The sequence below is a fragment of the Cavia porcellus genome, unplaced genomic scaffold, assembly GCF_034190915.1.
Source record: "Cavia porcellus strain 051 isolate PalLab524CR breed Dunkin Hartley unplaced genomic scaffold, mCavPor4.1 scaffold_15, whole genome shotgun sequence".
Lineage (NCBI taxonomy): Eukaryota > Metazoa > Chordata > Mammalia > Rodentia > Caviidae > Cavia > Cavia porcellus.
In genome coordinates, this window is record NW_026947498.1 from 11,041,349 (window position 1) to 11,054,467 (window position 13,119).

A 13,119-nucleotide genomic window follows, 5' to 3' on the forward strand; every position below is an offset into this window, starting at 1 on the left:
TCTTTTTAAATAAAATGTGGCTATGAATTCCACCTCTATTGTGTTTGCTTGTGTCCTGTTAAGATTTTATGTACTGTTTTCATTTGTGTTTGTCTCTAAGTGTTTTTCTCATTTATTTTTTTGATTTCTTCTTGATTCATTGGCTGTTTGAGAACATTATTTAATTTCCACAAAATGTAAAGTTTTCCAGTTTTGCTTCTTTGTGTTTCTAGCTTTGCCTTCCTGTGGTTGGAGCCTGCATTTGAAGTCTGCTGATGCTCATTTGTGGTCTGGGCAGCAGTGTGTGTCCTGTCCCTGGCTGGGTCATCCTGTGCTGGGTCTGGCTGGTCTGTTGTGTCCTGGAAGCCCCTGAGTCCTTCCCTACCTCGGTCAGGCTGTTTTGTCCATTACTGAGAGGAGACTGAAGGCTCCAGGACATTGCTGCAGTCTTCAGTGGCTCCTCCACTGCTCCGAGCTTTGCTTCATGAATCTATGCACTATTACGAGGTGTGGAGATGGGTAATGGTTACACCTTCATAGTGAAGCTGTTAATACTTCATTCCCTCCTTCGTTCCTTATAACCCTCTGTGATTTAATGTCTGTTTGGCATCAGCACAGCTGCCTTTGCTCTATTTGCTGTTGTGGGGGAACATCCTTTCCATCCCTTCACTCTCAGCCTGTTTGGATCTAAAGCAAGCCCTTGTGCCTGTCCTTGGATTCTAGATTGTGAAATCCATTCTGCCAGTCTCTGCCTTTAGGTCGAAGAGTTTCATCCCTTTACATTTAAAGTGATGTGAGGATGAGGACATCTGTGATTCTGCTGGCTGCACCCTGTGTTTCCACAGCTTTGGCCTCTTTCCCTACCTCGCTGTTCTTATAGCTGTGTTCTGTAACAGAGTGTCCACATTTCTGCCCCCTGGCCTTTTGTACATACCTATCGTCTTCTTTGTGACTGCGTGGGGTTTCATTTATCATCCTGCATCCTGGCCCTGGGCTCAGTATAATGATTGGCAAGCACTGCGGCACGCTCAGCCCAGCTCTCTGGGTGCAGATGTCCTGCGGTCCACTCTTTGCAGTCAGTGTGTGCCCCAGGCATAAACTGATAGTTTCTTAAAATCCATTTAACTTATGTACAAAACAGGATGTGGGGTTACAAACCACAGTTACTGTGAGGCAGGCTTCAGACTGATGCTTGCGTTTCTAAGGTCTGAGTCTCTGAGTTCTACAGGGGTTTTTGGTGTATTGTCATTCTCCTCTTTGGTGTTTAGACACTGACTTGGTGGGTTCCTGAGGCCTGGCATCCCAGGAGAGCTGGGGGTACCTGGTGTCCCCTGGAGCACTGCCTGTTCTCTTGTGCTTTCCCTTTGGTGGTTGGGTGTGTCCGCCAGGCCACTGAGGCAGCGCTGAGCACAAAGAGGCGTGAGAGCCTCTGTGGGCATCTTTGTGGCGTCCGCACCATCCTTGTGTCCACCTGCTGTTTGCCCTAAAATCGCCCTGCAGGTTCCAGGTGTCCCTTTCTATCTTGGTGGGATTTCAGCCCAGGATTGATGACCCATGTGTGTCTGGGCCCTGATGCCCTGCCCAGCAGGATGCCTGGCCTCAGTCTGACAGATGTGACATCTTGCCCTTTGCCCACGATGACTTCACAATGGACTTGGTTTTATCTGCACGACTGATGCAATGCTTACTTTGTCTGTTTGTCTGATGCTTTTCCATTTTTACTGTTGTTTTTGATGTTTTCCTGACAACTCAGTGATGGATTTTTCTTGCTGTGCTGTCTTCTCTCCACATCTGCCCTTCATGCTCTGACCTGCAGTCTTCTTTTGTCTAATGCAGGAGTGCGCCCCAGCCCATGATAACAGAGCCTTTTAACCTGTCCTTCCTCTTGATTCCTTTTTTTTTTTTTTTTGTCTTGAGACAGGGTCTTGCTGTGCAGTTCAGGTTGGCCTTGAGCTCTTGCTTTTGTCTATTCCCATAGATTCTGGGTTGTGACTTCTGGTTCCGTGAGGACCTCAGTGTCTGTCATGTGTCTCTTGACCTAGAGGTACTGAAAACCCCAGTAGTGTCCCAGAAGCACCCGATATGCAATCCACGTGACACAGTGTGCCTTCTCACTGGGGCTGCACTGGCGGGATGTGGGGGGTACAGCCAGGCAAAGCTCAAGGGCCACCTGGCTTGCTTGGTCACTGTGCAGCTTTGTGAGCTGGGCTCAAGTCCCGGCCGTCACAGAGCAGATGGTCTAACAGCCGCCCTGGCCAGGTCCCCACCTAACTGTTCCTGGCCTTAGGGAAGGGGCAGCACAGCTCAGGCCTGCCTTGTAGAGGGAGGGATCACAGCTTCCGTCCAAGGCAGCTGGGCCACTGCTGGGTGTGGAGGCGGGGACCTTGGCTGTCATGGGTGTGTGACGCAGAGCTATCCAGTGACCTTAGGGCCCTGGCATGCGGAGGCCGCTTGCTCGCTGGGGAGCTGTAGGAATTTCATGGTGAGGAAATGGGAGGACTTTGGGAAGAGCCAACTGTACCTCCCTGTGGGTCCGGCCCAGGAGGCGGCAGCTGCTGTGTCGCTGTGCGTGTTAATTGGAGGACAGGGCTCTGCCCTGGGAAAGAAGTTTGTGGTTTTATCACTGGCACTCAGGCTGGAGATCACCGCTTTCTGGTGTCACTGTGGGAACAGTGGCATCTGTCCCAGGGCCCAGGTCAGCTGCCTTCAGCTTTGGGATGGCCAATATGGAGAACAGCTGTGTCCACAACTGTCCTGCTCTAGGCATCATGGAGGGGCCTCCTGCAGGAGGCGGGGAGAGACCAAGGTCCCTAGCGACGGCCAGGCTGCCACATGGACATGGGAGGGTGCATCCACTTGGGGGCGGCCATACCTCAGTTTTCACCCTGACCTTACGGGAGCTCGGGGATGCCCCATGACATTGAGGTTCTGCATCTCTTCCCTCCTCCTCTGCTTGGGAGTCCCATTCAGCCCGGCCCTGCAGCTGCACCGTGACTTACGTACACACATGCTTGTACACATGGACACTTCACTACTGCCTCTGTCAGATTGCCCCATCCCAGGAGAGCTCTTGGCCATGGCCTGCCCACTGCAAGGCATCCCCTCCTGTGTGACTGGCACATGTACGGCTGGCATGATGCTGGCCAGGGCCCCAAGTGATGGTCTCCTGAAGTGGCACTGCTCTCCTGTGCCCAGTGGTGGCTGTGCCCCTAGATGTAGGTGGGCTCAGTCCCAGTGGGAAGGACAGGGCCTGAGGGTGAGGACGCAATGCCATGGCTGCATGTGCATGCATGTGCTGTGTGTACATGTGTGTGCACACCTGTGCTCAGTGACTCCAGGGAGACATTGGGCTCAGTGTGGGCATGTGGGTGTGTGGTGAATGCTTGAGGGTCTTGTGGCAACTCTGGGTGACTCAGAAGACTACAGACCATGGGTGCATAGAGAGATCTGCACTCCAGTGAGAGGCTGAAAAGCTGTACCTCCTGGGAGCCCGACATTGCCCCTGGCCCAGGAGACTCCCAAGCCAGCAGCTTGGCCAGAAAAGCTGGGGATGAGATGCCTCCCTCGGGGCCCAGGAGGGATGGCCCTGCAGGAGCAGTTCATGCACCTTCCTGTCCCTTCCTGGCCGTCCCAGCCTGGACAGAGTGCAGGGTGCTTGGGGCCAGGGTCCTCTCTTCCTGCAGTGCAGAGATGCTGTTTCTTCTGGGGTACACTGCTCCTAATGTGTTTCTGCTATGGCCCCTGTAAACCCTGAGGGCGGATGTGACCTGTGGCCATTGTGTCCCTTACAGAGTGTCCTGCACCTTTGGGTCTGATGAGCAGGGCTGACTGGTGGCCCCTGGCGGCATAGCCCAGAGGACCAGGAAGAGCCAGCATGTAGACGTGCCCTTCCTGGCTTGGTTTCCCCTGATGCAGGCCCCCTCACCTGCTGTCTTCTCTTTGCAGAGAGCACCAGCCAGGAGGTGGGGCTGCTGCAGCTCCTTGGGGAGCCCCTGCCCCAGCAGATCACAGCCATCAGTGACCCCGAGGTCGGGCCAGCCTATATCTTTGGACCAGATGCCAACAATGGCCAAGTGGCCCGGTACCACGTGCCCAGCCCCTTCTTCCGTGACTTCTCGCTGCTGTTCCACGTGCGACCAGACACGGGGGCTGCGGGCATGCTGTTTGCCATCACAGACGCGTCGCAAGCAGCCGTGATGCTGGGCGTGAAGCTCTCAGGGGTGCAGGACCAGCACCAGAACATCTCACTGCTCTACATGGAGCCGGGTGCCAGCCAGACCCGCACGGCTGCCAGCTTCCGCTTGCCTGCCTTTGTGGGCCAGTGGACCCGTTTTGCGCTCAGCGTGGAAGGCAGCTCTGTGGCGCTCTATGTGGACTGCGAGGAGTTTCAGAGGCTGCCATTCACACGGTCCCCACGGGGTCTGGAGCTGGAGCCTGGCGCTGGCCTCTTTGTGGGCCAGGCTGGAGGCGCAGACCCCGACAAGTTCCAGGTAACCCTGCTGTGGCAGATGAGGGTTGGAGTGGGATGGTGCGGCCTCTGGAGAGGAGTATAGCAGCTGTGCACCTGGTGCAGCCTAGGGGGAGGCCCTGCCTGCTGGTGGCCAGCCTGGCTTCCTGGTCCTGAGTCCCCCTCACAGCTGGAGTGTTTATACCACTGGCTTTGTGACCCTCAGGGTCCAGCCACAAGGGCCCCTCCTGGCTACATCCTGGGTCTGTGGCAAGTGAGATGGACGGTCTAGGCCTGGGTCAGATGAATGGGGGCCAAGGGCAGCCCAGTTCCTTGATGTGTACAGTCAAACCTCAGCTCCTGTTGAAAATTGTTAACCCCTGGAAGCTGGTGCCGGCAGGCCCTGAACCAAGCATCCTTCTGTAGATGTTGCACACCTGTGAGGGGTAGAGGTGGTGTGTAGGCAGAGTCTGCTCATCTGTGTTCAGGGCTGCTGGTGGTGGAGACAAGTGTTTTCTCCGCCCCGCGTTGGCTGTTTGTTTTCCTGCTGTGTGTTTTCAGTGACTGACCTATTTATGTTCTCACATTTTAGGATAGGCCTGGCCGTTTCTTACTGGCTTTATGCAACCTCTTTATGGATGAAAGAAGTTGAGCCTTGATTCTGTGTGGTGCAGATCTTATGTTCCAGTTGCCCTTTTGCTTTTTAAACACCATCAGGACATTTGAAGGGCCAGTTTGGCTCAGTCTGGTCTGGAGAAAGCACCTATTTTTTTTTTTTTTCAAATCCATTTTATTTCAAAGTGAAAAAAAAAGAAAAAATGTTTCAAAGGGGACAGCAATAGTACATACATTGTGCACTGGCATCCCCGAATCATTCACCCAGGGTACAGGATGTCTGCGTTCAGTTGTCTGAATAACACCAGCACAAATCTTTCTTCTCTTCAGTGGACTCAGGGAAATTGGTAGTGTAACTGTCTTAACTACGTTTTATACGCATATACACATGTGTACCTGCTCTATTTCTTCCAGCGTCTTACACTAGTGAGACAATATGACGTTTACACCTGTAGCACCTGCAGTCTTTAACCAGCAGTCTGTGAGGAGAAGGACAGAGTCAGGCACCTACCCTCGGCTGCTTGCTTCTCTCTGTGATTCCAGAGTCTAGCATGCCCGCCCTCACGGTCTACAGCAAGGATCCCCGGCACCTGCCCACAGACTGGCACTGGTGTGTGTTAGGAGCTGGGTCACGAGGCAGGAGGGGAGCAACGGGCAGGAAGCTTCCTCCATCTTCACAGCCGCTCCCTTCACTGCACCCCATGCCCCAGCTCTGCCTCCTGTCAGGTCAGCGGCTTGGGAGTCTCATTTGTGTGTGGACTCTGCTGTGAGCTGCATGTGCAAGGGATCCAGGTCACTGCTCCTTGTGAGGATTTAACAGAAATGCACGGTGCAGTAGTGAGGGAAATGGAGTGCACGCCACTGGTTGCCCCCGTCTGCCACTGCTGTGGCTCAGGCAGAACTAGGCACCCCGGGCCTGGGCCTGGGCCTGGGCCTTGGACCACACGGGCCAGGATGGTGCTGCCAGGTTCGGTGCTGTTTCAGGCAGAGGGCGGGCTGTGCCTCGTGTGCTCGGGTCACCCCTCTGGAGCTCAGCTGGGGGAGTGTGCTAGAGGCTGCTGTCTGCAGCCAGGGACCCAGGCTTCCAGGAAACTCTTTCCAACTCTTCTGCAGCATCTGCTTTCTTTGTTACTCCACATGCCAGAGCTGTGTGTCTCTTGATTTAATGATTTTTGCTCAAAGTGCCCTTTCCTCATTATCTGTTTTTTCTTTTTCTTCTGTTTTGCTTTTTTCTTTTTCTCCCCATGCTGGGATGGAGCCCAGGGCCTGGCGCTCACTAGGCAGCTCGTTCCCCTTGGAGCCAACCTCTGTCCCTTGGCCCCAAGTGCCCTTTATCATGGTCCTCACTCGACTTGGAGCTGGGAGTAGATGCCCTGCTCCCTGCGTCTTTGGCCAGCAGCCCTCACCATGCATGTGTTTTCTGTCATCTCTGTTATTGTCCAGTGGTGAAAGTGGCTGAGGTCATGAGTCCCCTGGTGTGGGGTGATGGGGATGCTGGTATCCGAGGTCACAACCAGCTGTGTGGGGCCCGTGTCTCAGGACAGGCTCCCTGGTCAGGCAGCAGTGTGTGGGGCTCTGGCCTCACGCCCCCACACCCAAGCTGGACCTAGTGAGGGAGTTCCACTCACCCATGGGTGCGATCTGAACCATGTCCCCTGGGCCTCCCACAGTTGCTCCTGCCCACCACCCTCTATGATGAGGCCTGGGCCCTGGACACTCGCTAGGGGCACAGTCTCGGCGAGATGCTGTATGGAGGTGCCACTTCTGCTCAAGCCACAGCATAAGCACAGATATCGAGTGCTCAGGGCTGCTGTGCAGGAGGCGTGAGAACAGAGCAGGGGTCCCCACAGTGTGACAGGGCTGTGTCAGAGGGCCGAGCGTCCCCAACACAGGGCACAGTGCCTGAGGGCAGCGAAGCAGCCCCATGACACACTCTGCCTTGTGGGTTCTGATCATTCACACACATGTACCTAGGCTTCCCATGTCCCTGGATGTCCCCATTTGGCTGAGGCCATTACACATGTGCAGTGGATCCTATGGCTTTTGTGTGGCTGATGTCGTTCCTGCTGAGTGCTGCAATAGAGTTCCAGCAGGGTGGCCTTGGCCCTGGCGAGTGCAGCACCTGTGCTCCTCACCAGTGCAGCACTTGTACCCCGGCAGAGCAAGCTGCTTGGTCTGCAGCAGGGCAACCTGTGGGGCTCAGGTGTGGGGTCGGCACGCAGCTATGGGGAGCCCCCAGATCCCCCACACTCCTGAGAAGCAGGTTTGTAAGATTTGATCCAGCCCCTCCATGTCCCTAGGATTCTCAGACTGGTGACTCAGTCACCACTGCAGGTCTGGGAGTCTGCGGGACTTGATCCCTTTCCCAGGAGACTTGAAGTGCGGATGGGGAGGGCTGGATGGGGTGCCTGTCCTCCACACTGCCCAACTGCATGCCTGTGCTGGTGCCCACACACATTCATACAAAACCACATACTCTCCAACGTGACCACAGATGTTCACACATGATCACACGCTCTCCATCACGACCATAGGTGTGCACACCAGACCACACGCTCTCCAACATGACCACACAGGTGTTTACACATGACCACACGCTCTCCAACATGATCACAGGTACCACATGCTATCCATCATGACCACAGGTGTTCACACTGGACCACATGCTCTCCAACATGACCACAAGTGTTCACATGTGACCACATGCTCTCCATCATGACCACAGGTGTTTGCACTGGACTATATGCTATCAGCACCACAGATGTTCACATGTGACCACATGCTGTCTATCATGACCATATGTGTTCACATGTGACTGCATGTTCTCTGAGAGGATCAGCCATGTCCATGATGATCACACATGTTCATATGTGAGCATGTGCTCTGTTAGGGTCACAGCGCTCTCATATGGCCATATACTGTCCAACATGATCATATGCATTTCTGCGTGATAACATGCACCAACAGGTACGTGCACTGGTGCTGTGACTCCCATGGACTCAGCCATGTGGCGCCACTCCTCACTGTGGGTGCCAGGATTGCTGGTCCCCTGCTTTTGGAAATGTGTGAAGTATAGCCTGTCAGTGGCAGCCATGCCTTAGGTCCGTGGCCCTGGCTCCTATACTGTCTTCAGGGGTGTTGGCTGAGGGCCAGTGTGTGGAGATGCCCGAGTGGGCCCTGGCTGCTCATGTGTCCCAGGGGACCTGCATGCCCTTGTCCCAGCCAGGCTGCCTGGGGTTGGGGCCTTCTGTACCTGGTGCTGACTGTGCCTCCCAGATGACCTGGCATAGAAGGGCCAGGCAGCATGTGGCATCCTTAGGGAGGGCTGCTGGAGTTGGGCTCATATGCACCAGGCAGGACTGGCATGAATCAGACACTCAGTAGCCTGTGACCCCACTTCTCTGTCTAGGGGGCGATTGCAGAGCTATGGGTGCGTGCTGATCCCCGGGTGAGCCCTGTGCGCTGCCAGGATGAGGAGGATGAGGATGAAGACAGGGTGAGTGATGTTGGGCTGTGGGATGGCAACACGCGGGGGCTGAGTCCTGATGATGGCCAGGACAGGTCTCCAGAGATGCTAGCATTTTACTTCTCTCTGTGGCAATAAACAGGGGCTTGAACTTCATGTTTTAGGTGACAGAATGTAAAGTGATTGTTAGGGGCCATCCCGAGCACCATGGCCTGGCCTGGGGTGGGAGCAGCTCTAAAAGTGTGTATCGGGGCTGGGGATTTAGCTCAGCAGCATAAGCACCTGCCTGGCAAGTGCTAGGTATGAATGAATAAATAAATAAATAAATAAATAAATAAATAAATAAATAAATAAATGTGTGTGTGTCTTCTGTGCTGTGTGTATCTGGCATGTGGCATGTGCCTTTGGTCTGTGACATCAGTGTCTGGCACGTGTGAGCCTATGGCATGTGACATATGCACCTCCTGCATGTGACACATGTGTCTCTAGCATGTGATACACATGTCTGGTGAGTGGCATGTGTCTCTGGCATGTGATGTGTCAGGCCAGTTACATGTATATCTCTGGCAATGTGACACACATGCCTGGCATGTGATGGGTGTGTCTCTGGCATGTGATGTTTTTCTGGCATGTGATATGTACATTTCCTGCATGTGACATTTGCATCTCTGGTATGTGATACACGTGTCTGGCATGTGACACATCTCTGGTGTGTCGGGTGTGCGTATCTGACATGTGTACCGAATGTGTCCTGTAAGGCCAGGGCAGCCTCTGGACAGAGCCTCCAACACTGTCCTGCCCAGGCTTCCTCAGTCCTGGGTGTCATCTGTACCCCTCCTCCTAGGACTGTGTCCGGGAGGCCCGGGCACTTGCAGATCTGAGTCCTGGGGTGTCTGTCCAGCTGATGACACATGTCAGACATAGTATGAGGCTCTTTCAGGCCCTCATGGGGTCATGACTTTGCTTATGTCCTTCTGTCCCTCATCCTGCAGGCATCTGGTGACTTGGGCAGTGGCCTAGAGGAGCACCAAGAACTTCACAGGGAGGACGTGGTGAGTGGCAGTGGGCCAGGGCCCCACAGTGGGTTTGGGTGTGCGCACACATGTGTGACTTCTCAGGGCCCCTGTGTGCCGTGAAGATGGGTTCCCCACTGGGAATGGCGCCTGGGGTGCCTGGCGGTGTACCTTGAGTTCCAGTGAACTCCTTCCTCTGGCTCCTGCTTGGCTGGGGAAGGGTGAACACCCCAGTGGGTCCTGGTTCCAATGTCACTTTGGTCTTTGGGGTGGCTTTGGCCTTCACTTGCCCACAAGCGCATGGGTACCCATGGGGGATGAGTGGGCTTGGCACTCTGATGCCACAGATGGCACCAACACCACCCGGGCAGCCTCTGTGCAGACCTGGAGCTCGGGTGCCTGCCCCGTCACCACCATCCCTACACCGGGCCCTGGGCCCTGGGCATGTGTTGCGAAGGAAACACATGAAGGCTGCAGGCTGTGACTTCAGGTCTCCACACTCACCAGGATGTCTAGAGTGTGAGGGAGTGGTGACCATGGGCTCTCTCAGCCAGGCCTCAACCACTGCTCGGTCCCCCTCGACCCGGTCATCACCTAAAAGAGAATGTCACCAGGACCCCAAGTCACAGAAGTGTCTGGGGAAGTTCCTGGCCACCACGGCTGAGTCTGCAGAGCAGCTGGCTTCCTCTGTTCCTAGGGAACCAGAAAACCCACGCTGAATGTGCTGGGGCTGCAGGCTGGGTGTCCCAGTCACACCCTCTCTGGGGACACAGCTGTTTCTTAGGTGTTTGTGATGCCAGCTCTCAGCCTCCAGCGCCCCAACCATGGAAGCCACCTGTGTGGGCCCCTGAAGGGGATGGGGACCTGCTGGGTTTGCAGTGCCATCCACACCCAGAGAAAACCTGAACAAAGGGCTCAGTAGAGGGCTGGAACTTCAAGCAGCTACTTATCTTGCTTAAAACCTGTGTAAACGTGGCACTTTACAGACACTGCCATCCCACTGTGCTGAGCAGTGCATTCCCATCCCTCCTGCAGGTGGTGACGCAGACACCCAGCCTGCCCCCACCACCCCCCGTGACGACTCCTCCCCTGGCCAGGGGCAGTGGCAAGGAAGATGGCAAGGAAGATGCCAGGACAGAGGAGCTCGAGGTGCCAAGCACGGTGGCTCCATCAGAGCATGAAGCTCTTCCTGGTGGGTGTGCGATCCACGTATGCAGCGTGTGGTGTGAGTAGTGTGTGATGCATGTGTGGTGTGTATTACTTCTGTGTGATAGATGTGGTGTGTGTGTGGTGTGTGTGTCTGGTGGGTGATGTGTGTGAGCTATGTGAGATGCAGGTATGATACATGTGTGTGGTGCACGTGTGTGTATGTGAGTGGGTAAGTGGTGGAGAGTGCTGCCCAGAGCTAACTAGGAGAGTGCTGGGCCCAGAGGTTGTGGAGTGGACACAGCCCTCGATTCTCCAGGAGACAGGCCTGAGTGTCCAGAGCCACGAGGACCCATGAGTGTCCCGGAAGGCAGCTCATGCCTCTCTGCCAGTGGCCGCCTTTGGGGCTGGCCAATCCTCACATGTGCTTGGCTGAGGGCTGTGGTCCCAGGAATGACGTCCGACATGGTGTCACCCAGGTTTTCTCCAGGCAGGAGGCTGAGGGGAGCCACATCTACTCCCCCTACATGGCAGCGCCTTGCAGGGGGTGGGGCCCTGATCCCTGAGCTCTGCCAAGGTGGGACACAGGCCTGTGTCAGGCCCAGGCCAGCTATGTTCTTGTGGCCTATTCTGTGAGGCCCTGGCCATGACGGGCTCTTTGCAGGGAAGGGATGAGAGGCAGGTCTGTTTGTCTGTGTTTATGTCTGTATGTGCACCTGTGTCTCTGTATGTGTATGTGTGTGCATACGTGCAAGTGTGTATCAGGAAGGGAGAGGGAAGAGGTGTGTGGGATGCCACCAGCTTGGCGAAGGTGGCTGTGTTCCTTTCCGTTGTTTTTCACTCTTTGCAACTGAGTGTTGGGAGGTAGTAACAAGGCGGAGGTCTCTTATTAAAATGTACCTGGAGGAATGTTCTGGAAGGTCTGTACCATGTGTACCATGGGTTTGGGATGGCCCTGGGGCTTTGTGTTGGCTCTGGTTCTCTTCTGGTGGCTGGTTGTGTGTCCTTCCTCTGTCCCCCAGCCCTGGGACACCAGCCATTCACCTTGGGAGACAGCAGAGGCCAGGGCCAAGGGTTCTGATGGCAGCCACCTCTCTTCCCTAGGGAAGACCCTTCCGGGTAACGAGTGGGACAAGCGTGCTCTGAGCCCAGGCAGCAGCCTGGAGACGGTGAGGCCCCTCCCACTGTCACCCAACAGAGCCCTGCAGGTCTCCCCACTGTCTGCCCTGCACATCCTGTCTGTGACCCAGGGTCCTACTGAGGACCTGGGCATCGCAGCACCAGGAGGACATGGGCAGTCACTACAGCACATGCCTTCCTGTCCTCTTTATCCCTAGGGAGGCCTGAAGGGGCAGAAGGGGGAGCCAGGAGCTCAGGGTCCACCTGGCCCGGTCGGTCCCCAGGGCCCTGTAGGCCCTGGGATGCACAGCCCCGACACACACTCTGTCCCTGGGCCTCAGGGCCCCCCAGGACACCCTGGTCCTCCAGGGAAGGACGGCGCCCCAGGAAGGGACGGCGAGCCGGTGAGCCCTGTCCCCTGGGCATGGTCCTGTCTGGGGGATGGGATGGGCATGGTCGCTGAGAGGCCTGGGGAGTCAGAGACCCAGGGTGATCTCCTGCTGGGAGACTGGAGCCAATGCCCCGATGACAGCCAGGAGTGTGTGTGGAAGGGGTCCCTGAGGATGCAGTTTGCACATGGGGTCAAGGGTCAGGTGATCCAGTCTTTAACAAATAGCTTCTTTTCTGGCATGTTCCAGGGTGATCCCGGTGAGGACGGAAGACCAGTAAGTTCGATTTTTTTACTGTCAGATGTGTGGTCTTCGTGCGAGGCCTGAGGCCTCCTGAGCCAGGTACACCACAAGGTCACAGCCACACAGTGCCCAGGGCAGGCACTGTGCCGGAAAAACACATAGACTGGATGTGCCAGGTGTCCAGACTCAGTACCAGGAAGCCAGGATGAGGGCAGAGGCCTGTGCACCTCCCAGGCGCTGGGGGGATGAACAGCAAAAGGAAAGAAGGAAAGACGGAGGCGGAGGCGAGGCCGCGAAGGCTGGGGTACGCTGGGTCTGGGGTGGCTCAGAGCAGCCAGGACCACAGGGTGTGTCACACACAGGCAGATGCATATCATAGGTCAGGTACCATCATTATGCTCAGGGTCACTGGTGTCCAGGGTGTCTGCCCTGGCCCTCACTCTGGTCCTCTCCAGGCTCTGTGGCCTCAGGGCTTGGCTCCTTCCTCCCGCTCTGAGGAGAATCAGGGTATGAAGCCCTGTGGATGGCACCATCCTCCACACCAGCTGTCTTTGTCTTCCAGGGGGATGCTGGGCCACAGGGCTTCCCAGGGACCCCAGGGGATGTGGGCCCTAAGGGAGAGAAGGTGAGTGTCCTTGGGCTGAGTGTCCTCCTGTGCAGCTGACCCAGGGTCCTGTGGGCTTCTATGATGGGCTTCTCCAT

At 55.8% G+C, this 13,119-nt stretch overlaps 1 protein-coding gene across 2 annotated transcripts in view; it reads left to right on the plus strand.

Moving 5' to 3' along the window:
* Col18a1 (collagen type XVIII alpha 1 chain) overlaps nucleotides 1–13,119 on the plus strand; it is a 68,795-nt gene that overhangs the window by 38,573 nt on the left and 17,103 nt on the right. For both annotated transcript variants that reach the window (XM_013145004.2, XM_013145003.3), the window contains 8 exons: nucleotides 3,925–4,469; nucleotides 8,451–8,537; nucleotides 9,500–9,559; nucleotides 10,556–10,712; nucleotides 11,771–11,835; nucleotides 12,004–12,189; nucleotides 12,424–12,450; nucleotides 12,980–13,042. In XM_013145004.2, coding sequence (XP_013000458.2) covers nucleotides 3,925–4,469; nucleotides 8,451–8,537; nucleotides 9,500–9,559; nucleotides 10,556–10,712; nucleotides 11,771–11,835; nucleotides 12,004–12,189; nucleotides 12,424–12,450; nucleotides 12,980–13,042 — 1,190 coding nt within the window. The remainder of the gene's footprint in view (nucleotides 1–3,924; nucleotides 4,470–8,450; nucleotides 8,538–9,499; nucleotides 9,560–10,555; nucleotides 10,713–11,770; nucleotides 11,836–12,003; nucleotides 12,190–12,423; nucleotides 12,451–12,979; nucleotides 13,043–13,119) is intronic.